Here is a 21,952-nt window from a genome sequence, read left to right on the forward strand (position 1 = left end):
TGGGTTATTTTTTGTTGCTCAGAAATTTCTCCACCTCGTATCATTACGGTCAGTCATCAACAGATCTACTGTAGGAACAAAGTTTATGCTATGTCTTAGTCATTATTTTTTGAGATTACAAAATATTTTGGTGTTACAACAATTGAAGTACTCTTGATGGAAAAACAATGACACTTTTAAGTTAATGTATTTCCTGAGAAATTAAAAAAGGAAATATATACACTTTCCATACAAGTTCCAGGTTTTCACTGGATCTTTGCCATACAGACTATTTTATTTTAACGTTAGTTATGCAGCAGAAACACTTCTTATACAAAAAAGGTATCTGAATATTTCTTAAATGGGTAAATCACAATAAGTACACTGAAAGACTAGTAATACACTTTACACATAAAAAAATATGGAAAGACATATATTCACATTTCTACCAAAATTACTTGTAAAATATACCCATTTATGTCAAAAAGTTGGCATAAATTGTGATACCATAATTGTATGTATAACTCAAGTCAACATTAAATGTGAGATTTGTCAATAAATTTTGAAAATTAAGAATTTTGTGCAAAGAATTTGGCGGGAAAATACATAGTAAGTGATGAGGTAGATGTGGTAATGAAGAGGTTAAAGGTCAGTATTGGAAGGCAGAAAAAAGAGAAAAAAATGAATTGTTTCTGGTCAGGACAGGTTGTCCAAAATGATGCGATGATGCAATTTTTTTTTATAATTCGCAACAAACCTGTCACTCAGTCTACTATTTATGGCAGTTACTGTTCTTTTTATCTAGTACTTTAGAGTAAGAGTGTATGTGGTCTTCACTGAAGTATGGGGGGTTATTTTTTGTTTCCCTCAGATCTGCAGACTGCATGGGCAACACGAAAAAAAAACCACACACAAAAAAAGACTGACGCGAGGGTACATGTATTTAAATGATGCACGCGCTGACCAGAATAATTTCTTTCTCTTTTTTTGGCCAAAGTAGTGAACGATATGTTATATGATTATAAAATGATATGTTCTTCTGCTTACGTTGATTAAACCCCGTAATCAATCATTCTTAACTATCAACTTTAGTGTAAAGTTTTGAAATTTTCAAAGATTATTATATCATTAATTAAAACGGAAAAGATTAGCATATTTAACCCTAACCCCTATATTAAAATACAATAAAATTATTAGAGTAATATAACTAGAAGACAAATAAAAAAAGTCAGATGCCAAGTATTGGACATTTAATAGTCAGGTTGATACTTCCAAAGTGAAAACCAGCAGTAGAGGAAAACTCCAGATGCCAGGATGACTACCAGACCAATATTTAGAAGACGCTTGATTTGAGGATTCTGTTTTAATGATGTGATGCGAACCAAGTGTTCATAGTGGTCTTGGAGTTTCATCTTGTCTTCATCCGTAGAGGCAAAACCACAGAACCAATTCCAACCCTTAAGCCAAATAGACTGTTTCTCTGCAAAGTGAAAAATTGAAAAAAATATTGAAATCAAAACAGTATCATATGCAAGGTCTGAAAATACAATGACTGTATGCCTTAGTCTGGTTATCAGAAAAACAAAAGATTGCATAATTTGGCCACTTGGGGTGCTGTTTGCAATCAGCTAGCCAATCTATTTGCAATCAACTTTTGGACCAGACCTGAGGGCAATGATTGTTGAGTGCTTTAGTTTCCTTTGAAAAAAAAATCATTTCCATGTATTCTATGAAAAAAGTTGTGTTTTTGTGGCATTCTTGGTCAAAATTACTGCTAACTTTGGTTTAGCTAGAACAATTTTTTCAAACTCGAGGAATTGTTTTAGTCTCATTTTGTTGATTGCTGCAGCTTCATGTACTGCTATAAAGTGATTTAGCTGGCCCTAATATTTCCTCAACTGGGACACCCTTTGTGAAATCTACATGTATTTGAAATGAATCCAAGGTGGGTAACTCAAATGTTATTTAATCTTCAAGAATTATGCCACAAGCCTGTAGAAATGTAATTTTTGTGGTCAACTATTTCTGTACGCTTTTCAACTGTATACTTGTACCATATGCAGTACTTGTCACAGTCCTAAACCACATCATTTTAATTTCAACTCACTTCTGCTTTTATCATAATTCTCTACTTTTTAAAGTTTATCTTTTATACCATGCACAAGCAAAGATATTGTCTTTGAACAGAAAATACGGATAGTTGTTCTATGTCATAACAACCCTCATCTATGTCACTGGTTCTGCAGTATTCAAAATATGAGGCAAAACATTCCAAATCATCATTATTTTTCCCCATAAATTATGCTTGATGAGGTATAATTATATCATTTTCCAATATTTTTCTTCATTCGGCCACAAAATACTCATGGCAAAAGGGTTTTGTCACTACTTGTCTCATGACTCATAGTGACAAGGCCCCTTAGGTGACACATTTTCCTTGGCTGAACGAAGTAAAATATTGGGAATGATATATAATTATTCAGTGCCTTTGTTTCCATATTTTCTTATTGTTTCTATCTATACATGACATGTAAGATATCTCACCATCCTGCTTGTTTCCATCCTTGACTACATAGTCTTCTTGTCGATTTCCCTTGGATCTCAGCTTGGGAGAAGTCTGAACAGTTTCATCAACACTGTCTCTACTTCCTACCTCCTGCTTAGTTCCATCAATCTCTTCATCATCTTCCACTGTCTGCATACCAGTCTCCTTCACTATGGCTGTATGAGTTGTGTCGTCATGGACACCATTCTCAGCAGCAACTGGACCGAGTTTATCTCCAAACTCTCCATCCACCATTGGTACATTGGACATGTCTTTGTCAAAACGAGTCCAGAATGTGGTACGATGAATCTATACAGTTTGGAAATTGAAAATAACGTCTTTGTCAAAATGGGTTCATAATAAAGTATATATATTGGATCTATTCAAAGTTTACACAGTAATAAATAACACTGTTGTCAAATTAAACCAACAACAGTCAGTGGATACAGTAGCTTACCCTGGATGGCTTAGGTGGTACAGTGAAGAGAGACAGCAGTGGTGACCACTGTGGCTATATACTACTCTGCTTACCTTTGTTTCTTAGGTTGTGGAGTAGAGAGAGACGCCATAATGCTGACCACTGTGGATAGCTTACCTTGGATGGTTCAGGTGGCAGAGTACAGAGAGACACAATTGTGGATTATAAGCTTACCTTGGATGGCTCGGGTGGCGGAGTATAGAGATGCAATAATGGTGACTACTGTGGATAGCTTACCTTGGATGGTTCAGGTGGCGGAGTAGAGATCGAGAGACACAATAATGACCACTGTGGATTATAAGCTTACCTTGGATGGCTCGGGTGGTGGAGTAAAGAGAGACACAATAATGGTGACTACTGTGGTTAGCCAGAAGAGTAAGATAGCAAAGTACATGTAATGGACTCTGGCTAGGATTGGTGGACGAGTGTCCACTTCACCGCATTCATGGGCTGGTCTGTATACAAAGATCAAGATCAGACGGACAACACCAGCAACAAATCCTGCCATTAGTCCCCAGAAAGCACCCTGTGAGACAAGATAACAGTTCACAGAATATAAAAACATGGCATCAATCCCATAGTTATCACTAAACCCCAAACATATTATTTTAACATCCCATCAAGTGTACTTTGGCAGAGTATGTTTTAGGCTGTATTAAAAATTCATGTGTTTCCAATTACTTACCTTTAATTCTCTACTTAGAAAGCTTTATGAAAAATCAAGTCTGTCAGCACACTGTATGTAATTGTTGACTGCCCTCACTAGGTCAAATTGTGCAATTTTGCCCCTATGGAACATGTTCTGTCAACAAACATTATGACATAACTCATCTGTGTGTCAATTAAATCAAAACTTTTCATTTCATGCCCAACTATATTTTACCTTTTCATTACAGCGTTTCCAAAGAATGGCAATAAGGAACGTAGCTGCCACTGGGGGTGCAAAGTAGTCAGTGATTTCTTGAATGTATATGAACACCTGACCGCCTTGTGTTTCCTTGACAACTGGTACCCATGCTATACCAACTACCACCATGACACACACAAACAATCTAGGAAGAGAAAATCCAAATGGTCATTAGTATGCAAGCCAACCAATTCAAATTCAAACTGCTCAATATGGCAGCTATGCTAATTTGCTCATTAGTATGTAAGTCAATCATTAACTTTGTGAATAAAGTTAGCACTGTTGAAGATCAAATCAAAACTGCTCAATATAACAACTATGCTAATTTACTCTTTAGTATGCAAGCCAACCACTTCTATAAGTAAGAAGCTGAAGTCAAATAAATTATATTCATTGCAATAGTTATGCCAATTCACTTATCAGTATGCAAATAAACTATTAAATTTACTAAATTTTTTGCTAGAACAACAAGTGTGTGTTTATGTATTACATTTTTGTAATTTCCTTTTTAGGGATATATTATTACCTTCCAACTATCATAAGTTCTTTGACTGATGCCTTCTGACGGATTCTCTTATAGATATCAATAGTGAATAAAGTACTGGCACTGTTGAATATAGAATCCAAATCACTCATCAGAGCGGCAATCATGACAGCCATCATCAAACCACGAGCACCTACATCACCAAACATTACGAAAGTGCATTTAATTAGTGGTGTGTACTTATGCCTCCTAGATAAAATATTTATTTAAATCCAAGAGAATTGTAAATATGATTTAAAGGAGAAGTGAGGTGTAGCTGGACCAGTCATAAATACACTTTAAGGGATGTAGATAAGGGATGGTGGCCAGCAAAAACAGTCGGTTATTTTGCAATATTTTGCAGACTACATTTTCAGGAATTTGGTTTTAAAAAATTTGTTTCAACTAATAAATTTCCATCACTGCATAATTTTATGAGTGTCATTCCTAGATATTACTGCCACATTTTGCTGGCTATAGTAAAATTAGCTGCTGCATCCCTGCATTATAAACAATAACAAATTAGATCTCTGCAGAGACATCATATGATGTTACATAATTTACCAAACGAAGGCACATAAAATGTTTTATACTATAATAATAATAATAATAATGGTACACATTTTTAAGTGTCTTCCACTGAAGTCATGATCATAGCAACTATCCCTTTATCCTTGGCACAGACCTATATTGGCACACCAGACCGACATATCTTCATCAACTCCCTGAAGAACACACAATCCATTTCAGCCACTGTAAATACATAGGATTAAATCCTTCACATTACAACCTCTATCCTACCAGGTCCTCAATTATACAATATGGTTGACTGTGGCAAGGTGGTTCAAATCTTGCCCAAGGACTTCAGTCATTCAGAACAAATGACAATGGGGAAGCTCAAACCGTCAACTTGCAGATTCCAAGATGGCCACTCTAACCATTTGGTCATTATGATTCTGCTGTTTCATAGATCAAGACACAAAAATGGTATCTTACCGTTAGGCATTAGTCTAAGAACCAGTCTGGGATATGCAATGTTGGTACAACCAGCACGACTCTGACAAATTGAATAGCAAACATCGGGATCTACACAAGCAACAGCCTCTGAAAATTAAAGCAGCAAAATTATCAGAAATATGAATTGCTACACAGATTCACTAAAATTCATACATAATATTCACTTGAACAACGTATACAAATGTCACAAAACACTTTTTTTAACTTCAGTACAGAATCTGTCCATCATGATAAACAGATACATTTAGACACAATAAACATCACCAAATTCAAACTTTAAGACAGATTTTTAAATATTAAAACAACACCAAATATTTAAATGACATTGAATTTTTCCCACTCTGATAAACTGACCATAAGAGTCTTGCATCTCTCTTCAGTGTTGTTTCTCTAGACCTACATCAGACCATACAGTGGTTGCCTTGGTTGCGTGTTGTCTGCATCTGTCACAACCTACTTCAGTCAGCCTCGATCACAACTCACATCAATCAGACTATAACACACTCACATGTATACACAGACACAGAGAGATAGTGTGATACCATATACACATTCAACCACACAGACACACGCACATACAGTCACATACAAAAGTAATAAATAATGCATTGAAAAAATAAGTGATTTAAATGGCATGATATGGCAAAGAAATGTGAAGCAATGTTAATTACTAGTATTTATGACAGTTAATTGGCATAGCAAGCATAATATATCACATTCTAAGAACTCCAACACCTTCTGACTTATCTGTCATCCAATGTACAAAATTTCAACTTAGTAATTCATATTCATATTGTCATTATTGCAAAGGTCATGAAACAAAGTAATGTGCATATGTGAACTATTTATCTGACATTTGTGCCAAGTTTGGTTGAAATCTGCCCATGCACATAAGAGTTGCGTATGTGAACTATGATGGTTATTAGCCATTTGAACTTCAAGGTCAAAAGTCAAACCCTCATTAGAAAGCTCACTATGGATATCGTGGTTGTGTTAATTAAAAGGTCTCCATTAGGAATCTCTTCAGCTTCCAGAGTTAGAGCACAAAATGTGAATTTTTACTTGGTCTGTTTGGCAGGTAAATAAATCTGTGAAATCCATGAATGTTTATTATAGGTATTAGTTGGAGCAGCAGACACCCAGCATTATGAGGTATCTACTTGTGAGTAGTATGATATGCCACCTTAATATTGTATGAGCTCACCATTATACAAGTTGCATGGAATACACAGAAGTATGTTACAACCACAAACAGAAATGCATTCAGCCATGATTATAGCAATAAGCTGCAATACAAACTACAAAATAAAATAGTAAAGAGATAGAGTCATATATGAAGGACAAGATAAGTGCAAATTAAATACTGAGATAACCTCCTACTACAGTAAGCAATATGATGAATTTTCACCAAAAGATTACAAGTCCATAAAGATGATGTCCAAAGGAAATGAATGATGAACTTTTAGAAAAAAAAATTTTTTGACTGTAACATATATACCATACTTTAAAGAGCTGTGTTTCAATCCTGGGTCATTGCATTAGTTACTAAGGAATCCTATCGGTAATCTCAAATGGATCTTTAACACAGCTGTTAAGTGATTTTAAGTGTACTGATTGATATACCTGGTTCCAGGATGCGACTTATCATTCCTGGCATAACCATGATAAACAGAGGTAGAATCTTGATAAAGCCAGCCATCAAAGTTGCACCTTGGGCATGTGATAAACTCTTGGCAGCTAATGCTCTTTGTACAATTACCTATGGAGAAGAAAAATCAAACAGGTTTTCAAAAAAATATGCAGTGATCAAGTGTTTTTAAGGGTTTGTAAATAAGGAAGTCTCGGTCACTACTTTCCCATTTATTTTCTTTAAATGTTGATAAGTTCCTCAATTGCTAAATGGAATATAGTGTCTGACCAAAGTAGTCAAATCAGTAAAGAAATTTATCAGAATTTATTGGCATTGTTTATTCAGTTTATCATATACTACATATCAAATGGTGGCTAGCAGAACTTGATACCAATTGGCCATTATCCTGTCTGTTTTTTTACACCTGATCCACATCCAAGATGGAAATTGGTGTTCATTATTTTAATACTGCTATTTAGTAGCCTGATCTATACACAAGTAACAGCTGGAGTCTACTATTTGGTGGTCAAACAGGAATCCACGTAATGACCATATCTGGATCTAAAACTCACCTGATCAGCATACCAGTACCAAATGGAGGCTGGTATTTGGCAAAACAAGAAACCAGGTTATATGGTATATCTGGATTGATCATAACACTGCTATGACGGTTTCACTTGAGAGGCACACTAATGCAAAATAGAACTTGGTGTCTATAGCCTTCAAAACCAATCCACGGCATATCGAAATCATAATACCAGTTAACCTATTATTATGGGGACTTACCTGATCGGCACACCAGTACCAAATGGAACCTGGTGTCTGACCGAACAAGAAACCAGGCCATGGCATATCAGGATCACTTGGTTGTCGTAACATAGTAAATGAATGTTTTGATGTTTCATGACATGTAGTATTAGGTACAGTCTCATTTGTCACAGCACCAGGATACTTTCTTACCAAGCCATCATATCCACCAATTTCGATAAATCCTGCAAATCAGAAAAGAAATTTATTTCACAGCCCACTGGGATTTTCACATGGAGTTTAAATTGTGACAAACCAATTATAATTAAATGCCTACAGAGTCATGTTATTTTTTTCATTTTTACATGAGATTTTGTATTCTACTTCAGAATTTTGAGGATATTTGTCACTGTATGTGATGAGACACCAAATTGCGTCTAAAAAACTTGGTTTTTACCAAATTATTCACCTTACTTTTAAGCCCTTTACTCATCATTTAATGACAAAGTGAAACTCCTTTTTTAGTAGTTGGACAGATCTAACAAAAAATGTTATTATCATAAAGACCGGCAATCATAACAGAATTGTATTATTTCATCACAACATTTATAGTCACCATTTTTTCTTTCTTGTATGATGATAAAAGGTTTCCTGCTCTGTAAGGTGTGCCATGATGGGACACCCTCAGCCGTCGGTCAACCCAGGCAGGTGAGGGCAGAGTGATATGATGAGACCCCCCCCCCCCTTGCTAAACAAACGTTATGTAAAAACTCACTAAAACACTAAAATATTAACCAAAAATATTAGGGAATAATATCTAATTATCTAGAAGTCATGTGTGTTACATACCCATGATCATCAAGGCTATAGCTCCAAATATCATAAGAAAAGCCTGTAGAGTGTCTGTATATATGACAGCTGCTAGACCACCTTAAACATAACAAAAATTATATAAACTAAAGGTTAATACAAAGTGCACTAAATTGACCAGCACTGAATTTAAGGTCCTGGCTGCTTTAATAGATGATGAAAACTAAAAGTTAATTGATAAATAGGTATGTTGTCATATATATGTAAACCCATGCTCCAAATAAATATGTATATGTTAGCTTTCCTTGCAAAGTACTGTGACAGAACTCCATGGCGTGCGAATGCAAATGTGGCGTACTCAGGGTATTTGTGCAAGTGCTTGCAGTGTTCTCTGCAGCAGAAAACACTGCAAGCACTTGTACAAATACCCCTGAGGTACCCACACTGGCACTTATGCGACATGGGGTTCTGTTATTATATGTTTATGCGAAACAACAAATTTCAATAAAAAATGACACTGTGTGATCACACGCTTTTGTGTACAGCAAACGATCGTATCTTCATTTGCATATCATTTGCATGCATGTATGTAAATACTGTTTTTGGTATGCACTGCATTGCAAATACAACTAATATGCACACACACCGGTGCAAGTAATCTCTGGTACATAATGTTATACACTGTAAATGAGAAATAATGAGTTTAGTGAGATAATCATTATGTCTCTACATTGTGCACAGAACTGAAATGCCCGATTCAAAAGGTATTTCTTTAAAGGTAAAGTTCCATAAAACGGCTGATGGCAATATGTTATTTGCAGCATACAAACCTTGATATTTGGACACATACATATAAATTTTGTATATATCATGTACAATATTTCAATATTTATATGGCAATATGTAAACAAATTGTACTGTCCAGAAAATGTAAAATTTTACTAACATCATCTTTGTTCGTAAGTGTAATAAGCTTGATTTATGCTGTAAAAAATGACAAAAAAAAACCCAACTGAATATCACATCTGATGTTACATCTCTGATATAGATGTGTGATCATCCAAAGGAATAATAGTGACTGAATATAGTGGTGAGTCTTCTGTACCTGTGATGGTCAATATAGCGACTATGAGAATAAGGACTATTATCGAGAGATACAAGTCCCAGCCAAGTGACTGCTGAATAAATAAGGCACCAGTGTACAAATCCACCTAGGACAAATGGAAGTAACAAAAGTAAGTGAGACTGATAACACTGCAGCAACTTCAGTATTCATGTTCAGATGACAATGAGTACCCAGCTCAGTGGCTTACTACAGCGACTACATACTGCAGCAACTTCACAACTAAAGGCAACAGCTTTGTAACTAATTGCAGCAACTTTGTAATGGTAACAACTTTGCAATGCAATGCAAAACAATGTTGCAACTTACTGCAACATCTTTACATTCACGGCATTAACTTAACTTGCTGCAACAACTTTGCAACTAACTTACTGTGATAACTTGCAGCTTACTGCATTGTCACACCTTACTGCATCATCTTTACAACCTATCGCAAAGATTGTGCAACTTCCTGCAAACTATTTTATATTGTGAATGTATACTGTTGGATGAAGATGTTAATGTTCTATGATTTTATGTTAATAATGATTTACACTATACATACAAAAATGTCATTTACGTAAATGCCAAGCTGAGTCTCATGCAAACTTTCTATGAATTCAAGTATGTTCACCATATCATTCTATACACAGATAACAACTTCTTTATGAGTAAATACATTCTGTCAGGCATTTTTTAATCAAAATATACACTCTGCCCTCTATCAATGAATTTTTACACGGTAATAATCCCCCAAATTTTTCCTTGATGACAAAAGTGAAGTTAAAAATTTGTAAAAATGTGCAGGAAAGTCTTGCATTAGTTAAAATTCTAAAGCATTTCTATAACTACCAATAAAAACTTTTCCAAACTTATCAATTATTATGTAAAGAATATGATTGTGACAATTTATACATAATTTTAACAACAATTCTGAATTCATTATTGAATAACAAATACTTACCGATAACTTTGTAAATAAGTACAGAATCAAAGACAAACAAGCAAAATATACACGAAGTCTTTGTCCACCAAAACGTTTAGACAGGTATTGCGGCATAGTAAAAATCTGAAAACAAAAACATACAATTATCACTTTTACTGTCAATTAACATTTGCATCGTTATTTGTTCATTCTATAATCATTTTCAATCTGGGAACATAACCCACTGACAAGTAGAACTTAACTAACCAGTAGATTTCTCAGTAACGGTACCCAAAACAAAATTAAAAGATAAGAAAATATTTTCCTATATTTCCTATTTACCTACCCCACATGCAATGTAGACTGGTAGAAAGACCCATCCTAACAACTGCAGTAGCAGGATTGCATTGAACTCCCAGGCTCCTACACCTATCCCACCAGCAGCTCCTGATCCAGCCAATCCAATGAAATGCTCACTTCCTATATTACTGACAAACAGTGATGCTCCAACCTAGTGAAAAAAATCATATTTGATAACTGTGAAGAATTCAGGAAAGTGAAAGTTTCACTTTGTCTAATAGTGCTTCAGAAAACTTGCGATGCACATACTAAATAGCCCAAACACTAACAGTCATGAGTACAGCGATGCTAAAAAGCGCCCTCGGTGGTCACGAATTTCATTTTGAAGTTTTTGAGGTATGCGTAACAAGTAACATTTGAATATTAATATTTCGAGGAATCAAAATTCTTCACCTGTTAGTCTTCATCCTTTTTGAGGCATGAATGGTTTCTGACATTACACTGCGCACTATATTTTATTTTCAACCAATTCAAAGCAAAGAATTCAAAACTGCTCACCATCTTGAGTCAATGACCTTTTCTTTGCAGTTGAACACATGAAAGTGCTATGTAAACTACAGACTGGTATGAATATGTAAAAACAATCAATGTGCAAACACTACATATTCTCTGACAATTTTAGGACTTTTTTGTAACAGCTCAGTGCAGAGCTGTAGTTTTCAAAATATAATCAAAAAGTGTCACCCGATTGTCATTATTAAACCGGTCAAAGTACTCAATAGACAAGTGCCTTGTGTAATATAAAGATGTATACTATTCTACAAGAACCTTCCCTCTATGTGGAATAAGTCAATTTGACAACAGCTGTCTCACTCTGACTGTTCAAGAGATGTAGATTTTGTTCCACAGCAGATAAAAACCAACCATTTTTCCAGGTGCAATGCACCATCTCTGTTCTCAACATTATTCTTATCTCTTTCAGTGTATGGGTACACATACGGGTACACATACGGTAAACTAAACTATTCAGATATTTTTCTTCTTGCTTTTGAGTTTTATCTGAGTGGAATTGCATCTTATTGAAAATTGATGTTGCTTTGAAATTATTCATTAACTGACAGAAGTTATCAATCCAACGTAGTACATATTTTCAATCATGCTACCGGTACTATTAATGGTGGGACTACGTGTTCATATTTCACTTACCATCCAGAATGGCATGGTCCTTCCTGCCAAAAAGTAGCCACTAACAGTACCTCTGTTAGACCGGCACATTGCCTGCAATAAAATACATAAATCCCGAAACTTTACACTAGCTTTAACCATACAAACACAGAAGGTTTATTACATAAACACATGCATGTACACAAATGTACGAAAGTGAGGAGAAAATTCAAAACATAATTATCATTCCTTAACACAACAAAAATAGAGCAAATTTTATTGTCATTATTTTAAAACTAAAGTCTTTAACACACTCTTTCTCAAATTCATTTATTTTATTTCTCTTATTTTCAGTTACAGTATTTCAGTATTACTTCTATAATGTATGTAATTATTCAGAAAGAACCAGCAGGGATGAAGATAATTACGACCAGTGGCCAAAAAAATGGCTAATATTTTGCCAGCTACTGTTTCAGGAATTTGTTTCAAAATTCTTTGTTTCAATCTGTATATTTCATAAGGCAGATTTATGAGTCTTGTTCCTAGATATCTTTGCCCACTTTTCTCACTTTACCAGTTACTAGCTACATCCCTGACAAGCAAGTTCCAATCATTTTTGACAGCTGTATGTCTTTGTATGATACAGCAGATAAAATGTGCATAATATTTCAGTTAACTTGACCACTAATTTATCCTGTAAAATTAGTGTTAATGATGAAACATCTGGGACATTGTCTGAATACATCCTTTATAATTCAATTTATTGCGTTAGGCCTCTTGACTAATGAGCACATTGTTAAATAACAATATAAAATGACGTAACAACAGAGCAACTATACAACAGCATGTTTAAATGATGAAATAATTTGACACAAAACCCCCAACAAGGTTGGAGAAGGTACAAATGACAATTAAATGAATGAATAAGATAAATAAATATATGACATCACAGTCAAAACACTGGATGTCTGGGAAAATAAATTTTACCAAACTTTTAACCCTTTCTCAGTGGTAGTATAGGTTGTTTTTTTTTTTTTAATTTAATGTACAGACCACACCTGAATTATATCACACATACAGTTATCAGTGAACCCATACAACTACCTGCACTAAATCAGATGGCAAAAGACAACAAAACTTGTTCATTTGACTACTAATAACATGAACTGTATTCCTAAAATAAAACATGGACATGTAGAAATAAAAAACAGGGTTGGTAGAGCTGGCCATTCACCTAATAAATTATGAAAATAGTAGAGTTTATTTATTCAAACACACATAACCTTGTCGCCTTTTTCGCAAATAATTTAAACATTTTTATGAAATAGCAGGGTTGATATATTGCTTGTAATTTGAACCATACAGTACAGCATAGGAAATTGGTAAACTCTTTATAAACAATTAAATGAAGTCATTAAAACAAAATTACAGCTGACCTTGACTGTCTCTCCATGCAGCAATGCTCAAAGACTACAATAATGAATAGAATAGATCATACTGTATAATTCATATTTTCTTTTCCATAAATTTAAAACAAAACAAAAATTCTCATTTTTTAAAAAGAGAACCATGCATGTCCAACTAGTTTCTCTGTTGCTGGACCGTGAGTGTCGTTCACTCAGTAACAATTTATATGCTTCATCGATTTCTGTTTCCTATGAATATATTTTCCATCATTTACCACAACTATGTTTTCATCATTTACAACAACTATGGTACCTTGTACCTCCATTATACAACTTGCAGTTCTCAGTGAACCCAAACATATATAGTATGCACTAAATCAGTCATTTTGTGACAATTGGTAAACGAGTCAAATGCGTTCAACTTACTTTTCAAATTATTCTCCAAAATTATGAACATACAAATATTTCACATTAATTATAATACCATATTTTTATCCTTTGTATACAAATTCTGAAAACTTTTTCTTTTGGTGAAAGTACTGATAATTTTTACTTTCATAATTATCGTTTCAAGCATGAATTGTGAACTGAAGAGTTTACATTGTTGTTTCACTATGGATACACACTTTGTTGATACCAGACTCTGGTTGATACTATAGAGTGTATGGATAGTGAGTAATACTTGAAATCTCTATTCCTATACACACAGCACAGCATGAAATCTTGGTTGACACCTGATGATCAAGTGAAGGAGCATGACCAACTTAAACACTGACTTGTCCCTCATAACTTCACTCACATGTCATTCAATTCAATGTCCAAGTCACAAAAGTAAACACACTAATCCTGGAAGTTTAAACAGCTAATCAGAACAGTTTTACTTTAACTGACAAAGTGTTGTTGATTTTAGGTCAAAGTGTGCCGAAACAATAAGTTTAAAATTACAAGATGAACTGACAAAGTTTTCTACACTTTTTCAAAGTATGCTGAAACTTAGTCAAAAGTATGCTGAAACTCTAGCATTTCACTATACTCTCAACAATACTGTTCCATGCAATTTTCACCTTGTACCTTTTTTATGCAGAAAGTGTAGGTATAAGTCAGACTGCTATATGCATTGTATCAAGTCAATCTGCTTTAGTTGGAACTTAAAGTAGCTATGTAAAAATTTTATTGAAGTTCCAAAAATCATTTTACAAACTCTCAATTTAAGGTATATAAAACAGGAGGAAAAATTATTTTTTTCTAGTTCACCCAAATATGGTAGGTGTACTGGAAACTGTTTATTTTACCAACATTAATATTCCCACTGTCACAAGGTTAAAACATTTGCAATATTACACTAAAGTATCTACAAAATTAAACGGTCAATTCTACCAGACCACAACCCCTCCCCTTTGACTTTTCAGTAATTTTTTTCATTATTTTACTAGGAAGTTTCTAACTCTTTGTCTCTTTATTACAATAGGAACTTGGCAAAACACAATTATAGTGGAAAATATCTGGAAACTATTATGTTTATGTTCTTAGAGTCAATTCAATCAGATATGTCCTAGTTTGGTTATATTGCTTGAACCTGTCCTACATATATGAATAAACCTGTCAATCTTATCAGAACAACTTTGACAGATCCACACTTTATGTTGAAATATCTTAAAATAAATCAATTCATTCAGACATAGTTGTCATTGCAGTCTGACAGACACATTAGCTCTTTTGACCTCTGATTTTCAACAGTCCCTAATCCTATAATGTCATTCTGGAGGCTCCTTACCTAAGAATTCAAGTTTCCTAGTAACGATATTTTTGTTCATAAATAAACATTATTATACCATACTCAAGCCAAGTTATTGTCTTTGAACAGAAAATACGGACTGTATACCATGGTCATTGTACATCATGGCAACCTGTATCTACCCAGGTTTTGTGGTGCTCGAAATATGAGTTTTTTCCCAAAATCACCATTATTTTTCCTGATTTTTCATGTGTTATGCTAGAAGAAGTAAAATTACATTATTCCCCAATATCTTCATTCAGTCGGAAAGTACTCGTGACGTAAGGGTTTGTCACTACTTGTCTATCAACTCACAGTGAAAGGCCCTGCCCCATCCCCCTACCCGCACCTCCCCTTTAGGTCACTCATATTTTCCTTCACTGAACGAATAAAAATATTGGGGGGGGGGGGGATTATATTGACAGTTTGACCACCATGTCATGAACAAACTTTTAATGTTAATATACATATCCCTATGTACATCCCTACAATTTTCAGGTCAATCTGCCAGGTAGTTTTGGAGTCTAAGGCTTTTACCAAAAATCCTACTTTTTGACCCAAAACACACATCTTGAATGTGATCACTTTCACTTTCACTGAACAATTTTCCATCTACAAGCTTAAAAATGAAACAAAAATACAAAAACCAGATTTAAACTGAATGCCTCCCGTAAGGGAATCACTAATTATGTAACTAAATTAAACTAAAAAACTATGGTAACAGGCTTTGTTTTTTGGACAAGCGTGCTTTCTTAGGTTAATGTATGTCATTTAGTCTATGATACTGCTTAATTACTAAATATCATTCATTATTCAAAATACTCATTAAAGGAAAAAGTTGTAGCAACAAACTTCATAGGACAGGTGCGTATTATTATGATGTACGTATCACATTATACGAAATTTGAAGCTTGCAGTTTTAAGATACGATCTAGTTACCTAAAATCATTAAATATGCAAATTTTTCATTAAAACTAAGCTATGTAAAAGATTTTATAGGACATATCCACTTTGTTATGGTTAACGTATGTACTAAATCGTATTGAAATTGAAGTATGCAGTCTTAAGATATAGCCTAATTACCTAAAATCATTAATTATGCAAATTATTCATTAACACTGTAAGGTACATCAACTAACTTTATATGACATACACAATTTGTTATGGTTAATGTATGTACTGAATTATATTGGAATTAAAGTATGTATTCTTAAGATATAGCCTAATTACTGAAAATCATTAATTATGCAAATTATTCATTAACACCATACGGTGCATCAACAAACTTGATAGGACGTATGTTGTTTCTTATGGTTAACGTATGTACTAAATTATGTTGAATTTGAAGTATGTATTCTTAAGATATAGCCTAATTACCAAAAATAATTAATTATGCAAATTATTCATTAACGCCATAAGATACATCAACGAATTTTATAGGACAAATGTATGTTGTTATGTTGAACGAATATACTAAATTATATTGAAATTGATGTATGCAGTCTTAAGATATTGCGTAATTAGTTGATTTCATTAATATGCAAATTTCTCTAATTAAACATTAACAGATCTGGCTCAAAACCTAATCAGGTCTAGCTATTACCCTAAAGATTATATATCCCAAATTTCATTACAATTGAGCAAGCCGATTTCTAGAAAATGATGACACAGACACACAGACAGACAGACAGACAGACAGACACACACACACACACAGACACACCTTCCCCTTTTAATACCTCCCGTACCCTTACGGGAGGTAATAACACAAAGTCATGTGCAACGAAACAGCTACTGTATGAAGTACTAGTCTTTCGTTGTGTGAAGTCAGCAACTAAAAGAGATGGTAAAATCGACACTATAAAATGACTCAATGAGAGTATGGGGTTAATTTTTGCTAAATACTTTCCAACTGATATTAAACCAACATCATGACCACTTGTGTGCTACTCGTCCTGCTTGCATAGCGCATACGGAGTAAGTCGTCCCTTCCTTCTCGGTGTTGAGGGTCATGTCAGTATCTAGACCCGTGCACCGTCTGCAAGCAGGACTAGTTTGCTACCAATATATCAAAACGAAAAGTCAGTTAATTCATGCAGTATTTCAATACATACCGCCTTACAATATTTCAAAGACACATTCCCCGATCTGACAAACTAAAGAACCCCAGGCTAGGCACGCCCTGAGGTGACCCGTGCCAGTTACATGTAGATTAGCCACAACAAGTACAAGAAGATCCCGGGACAAGATCACAGACACAAATTTACATTACGGCCAAGATAAACAACGTTTCCATTCACTTTTGAAGACAACTTGAATTTAACTTGCAGTAAAATGCAGAAATGGCATACAAGCAAAGTATAACTCTTACATGTAAAGAGTAGCCTCCAAAGAAAAATTGTAAACAACACACCAAGGTAAAGGAGGTGTGCCCACGTCCACGGACAGATCGTACGCGGTGTTCACCCGTTACAGTACTTCCCTACTCCTAGTCCTAGTGTGCTATTGCTAGATGCATATTGTTTTACTCACATAGAATCCAACACATAGAATGCAGACGAAATATGCAACAACAACGCCAATGTCGGCTCCACTTAGCCTTCTTTCGAGGGCCATCTTTTCGACACTTAAACTTCACTAGGACAACTTCTAAACGAGTCAGGGACGAAAGCTAGCAATACGTGTATGACTAGTTAGCTTTGCGTCCACTCAACAGTTTCTAGCATGCGCAGTGAAAGCGAAAGATTTGCATACTGTTTATCAGTGGGGGTGCCAGCAACCCAATTGATTAAAATCCGATGTGGTGAAAGCGGCTAGATGTCCTTATTTACCTCTATTCATCGTGTTGTGACGTTTGTTTTGTTCGGAGTGATCGCCGCTTCCCACGTGGGAAGGCGACGATTACTCGGTACGAAAACAAACGACACAACACGATGGAAATAGAGGTAAAAACCATTTCGACGCTTTCGCCACATCGAGGGTACACATGGTCAGGTATGGAAAGCCACAACTGACTTAAGTGTGCAATTACTATTATTGTATGTGCAAATACTATGTTATTATGTGCATTCAATAGTTTATTATGTGCTTACCTTAAATTATTATGTGCATACTGTATTATTCTATGTACAGTTACTATTACTATATGTGCAAACACTATGTTATTATGTGCATTAAATAGTTTATTATGTACAGTTACTATTATTGTATGTGCAAACACTATGTTAGTATGTGCATTTAATAGTTTATTATGTACAGTTACTATTATTGTATGTGCAAACACTATGTTAGTATGTGCATTTAATAGTTTATTATGTACAGTTATTATTATTGTATGTGCAAACACTATGTTATTATGTGCATTGAATAGTTTATGTACAGTTAGTGTTATTGTATGTGCAAACACTATGTTATTATGTGCATTAAATAGTTTATTATGTGCAAATCTTAAGTTATTATGTGCATACTGTATTATTATATGTACAGTTACTATTATTATATGCGGTAACACTACGTCGTTATGTGCATACAGTAGTTTATTAAGGGCTTTCGTTAAGATCCCCCGCTAGAGGGCACACTTTCTCGCCGATTCAAACACGCACGCGCAGACTCGAGTTGCTGTTGTGTTATCCTTTTGTGAGCACGTCCCGTCGTCGTCTAGTCTGTCATGGAGTCCCACGTCTGTTCTGTCAGATTTAGGTCTGTCAGCTTTCACAGCACGTTTCTTGACAGAGGGAGTCACTTTCTCTCATGTGCTCGACATGACTGAGGAAAATTTAATAAGTTTTGGTGTCAGAAGATTGGGTATGACCGACTTGATTTAAGAAGTCGGTGCCGGGAAGCTTTGGGGCGGGCCGGGCCTGGGAGCTGACAGGGGGTCCAACTCGTGCGGCAACTAGATCGCCTCAGGGCGTGACGTCTAGATCGAGATCTACCGTAACTAAGGGGAGAACCGTTTGATTTCTGGGGGGGGGGGGTATGGAGGAAGTAGGTATGGGAGCAAATTTTTTTTCCAGTCAGTGACAGCAATTTTTTTTTCTACTGTCAGTCCTGCATCAATTTTTTTTTCAAATGGAGTAGCAGTGCAATTTTTTTTTAAATTAATCATTAAGTTTGAATGCGTTGTTCATACTTACACCACGTCACAATGGTTCACAACTGTACCTCTAAATAACTTGTTCTGTGCAAGTAGAAGAATTAGCAGTTAGTATGAAAGACGTCTGTCTACGTTAAATTACAACTTTAAATTATAGAACAGTTCCAAAATCAACTCTGATCAGTACTAAACTTGCTTTTCTTTGAATCAGTCAATTCCTGTAAGTTCTCAGGGAAGATATTATTTTTTGTATTTCGTTATATTTGTTGTTCCTCAATTTTCATTCTCAACTTGAGAAAGATTTATTTGTACATCTTTATAAGAGATTTATATTGAAAGAAAAACACTAGATTTTAACACTAGTCTATTGACTCCTGTCTTGTTTTTTAAATTGTCTTAATTTACAGAAACCAAATAGTCCCCTTCAGATATTGACTGTGTCATTGAGATATTGCAACAAAAATCCTGAAATATGTTTTCTTGGGTCAGAAAAGGAAAGGAAAACTTATTAAATTTTCCTCAGTCATGTCGAGCACATGAGAGAAAGTGACTCCCTTTGTCAAGAAACGTGCTGTGAAAGCTGACAGACCTAAATCTGACAGAACAGACGTGGGACTCCATGACAGACGACGACGGGACGTGCTCACAAAAGGATAACACAACAGCAACTCGAGTCTGCGCGTGCGTGTTTGAATCGGCGAGAAAGTGTGCCCTCTAGCGGGGGATCTTAACGAAAGCCCTTAATAAACTACTGTATGCACATAACGACGTAGTGTTACCGCATATAATAATAGTAACTGTACATATAATAATACAGTATGCACATAATAACTTAAGATTTGCACATAATAACATAGTGTTAGCGCATATAATAATAGTAACTGTACATATAATAATACAGTATGCACATAATAACTTAAGATTTGCACATAATAAAATATTTAATGCACATAATAACATAGTGTTAGCGCATATAATAATAGTAACTGTACATATAATAATACAGTATGCACATAATAAAATATTTAATGCACATAATAACATAACGACGTAGTGTTACCGCATATAATAATAGTAACTGTACATATAATAATACAGTATGCACATAATAACTTAAGATTTGCACATAATAACATAGTGTTAGCGCATATAATAATAGTAACTGTACATATAATAATACAGTATGCACATAATAACTTAAGATTTGCACATAATAAAATATTTAATGCACATAATAACATAGTGATAGCGCATATAATAATAGTAACTGTACATAGAATAATACAGTATGCACATAATAACTTAAGATTTGCACATAATAAAATATTTAATGCACATAATAACATAGTGTTAGCGCATATAATAATAGTAACTGTACATATAATAATACAGTATGCACATAATAAAATATTTAATGCACATAATAACATAGTGTTAGCGCATATAATAATAGTAACTGTACATATAATAATACATTATGCACATAATAAACTATTAAATGCACATAATAACATAGTGTTAGCGCATATAATAATAGTAACTGTACATATAATAATACAGTATGCACATAATAACTTAATATTTGCACATAATAAAATATTTAATGCACATAATAACATAGTGTTAGCGCATATAATAATAGTAACTGTACATAGAATAATACAGTATGCACATAATAACTTAAGATTTGCACATAATAAAATATTTAATGCACATAATAACATAGTGTTAGCGCATATAATAATAGTAACTGTACATAGAATAATACAGTATGCACATAATAACTTAAGATTTGCACATAATAAAATATTTAATGCACATAATAACATAGTATTTGCTCATACAATAATAGTAATTGCACACTTAAGTCAGCTGTGGCTTTCCATAGTCAGGGGTAATTTATTCTGGCGATCGCCTTACGCGGGTTTCTCGGGAGTCAAATGATTCCTGAATGAGCTAGTTTGTCACTTATTTCAAAGTTCATCGATGTAATTTACAACCAGCTATTACATTTTAGAGGAGAATAAATCTAGTTGACAAAGAATAAAAATCTGGAAAATACATACACCATATGGTAATTTATGGTCCTCGAGATATATCAATTATCAGTGTCACTATTTTAATTTTCATCTGAAAGTATTTCCCCAAACCAATAAAAATCTGTAGTCACGTGACATTATCATAGATATAAAAAGCTTATGCACGAATGAAACATATGGGTTGCAAGTGTCAGATACATGATATTGTATACATATTTTTAATCCGATATACATGTACATAACTAGACGATATACTAAACCTCCGGGTACGCAGTTATATCACACTCGTCAAGGTCATGAAATTTGCTAACAGTGACATACAAACAAAGTTTGGCACATGCTTTTTTTAATAATTTTCTTGAAATGCTACCAATGCAATACAACTCACGTGACACTAACTGTTTACAACAACAAGTCAACAAGTAACACTGAAGTAAAACACTTTCTCTATGTGCTACACTTGTATAGAATTCATATCAAGTGTCAAAGTATACTGTTTCAATTGGTTTA

The 21,952-nt window shown here is 34.4% G+C and overlaps 1 protein-coding gene across 1 annotated transcript; it reads right to left on the bottom strand.

Annotated features, from left to right (window-relative positions):
- Positions 1-634: 634 nt before the first annotated feature.
- On the bottom strand, positions 635-18,013 carry LOC144437638 (sodium/myo-inositol cotransporter-like). The gene is made up of 14 exons (XM_078126622.1): positions 17,840-18,013; positions 12,170-12,241; positions 11,010-11,174; positions 10,703-10,807; positions 9,742-9,847; positions 8,676-8,756; positions 7,866-8,071; positions 7,073-7,208; positions 5,429-5,536; positions 4,436-4,586; positions 3,886-4,054; positions 3,310-3,528; positions 2,524-2,833; positions 635-1,459 (listed from the first exon to the last, which is right to left on the bottom strand). The coding sequence occupies exons 1-14, from the start codon at positions 17,921-17,923 to the stop codon at positions 1,230-1,232; spliced, it is 2,142 nt and encodes a 713-aa protein (XP_077982748.1). The 5' UTR covers positions 17,924-18,013; the 3' UTR covers positions 635-1,229.
- Between the last annotated feature and the right edge of the window lie 3,939 nt (positions 18,014-21,952).

The sequence above is a fragment of the Glandiceps talaboti genome, chromosome 7 (genome assembly GCF_964340395.1).
Source record: "Glandiceps talaboti chromosome 7, keGlaTala1.1, whole genome shotgun sequence".
Classification (NCBI taxonomy): domain Eukaryota; kingdom Metazoa; phylum Hemichordata; class Enteropneusta; family Spengelidae; genus Glandiceps; species Glandiceps talaboti.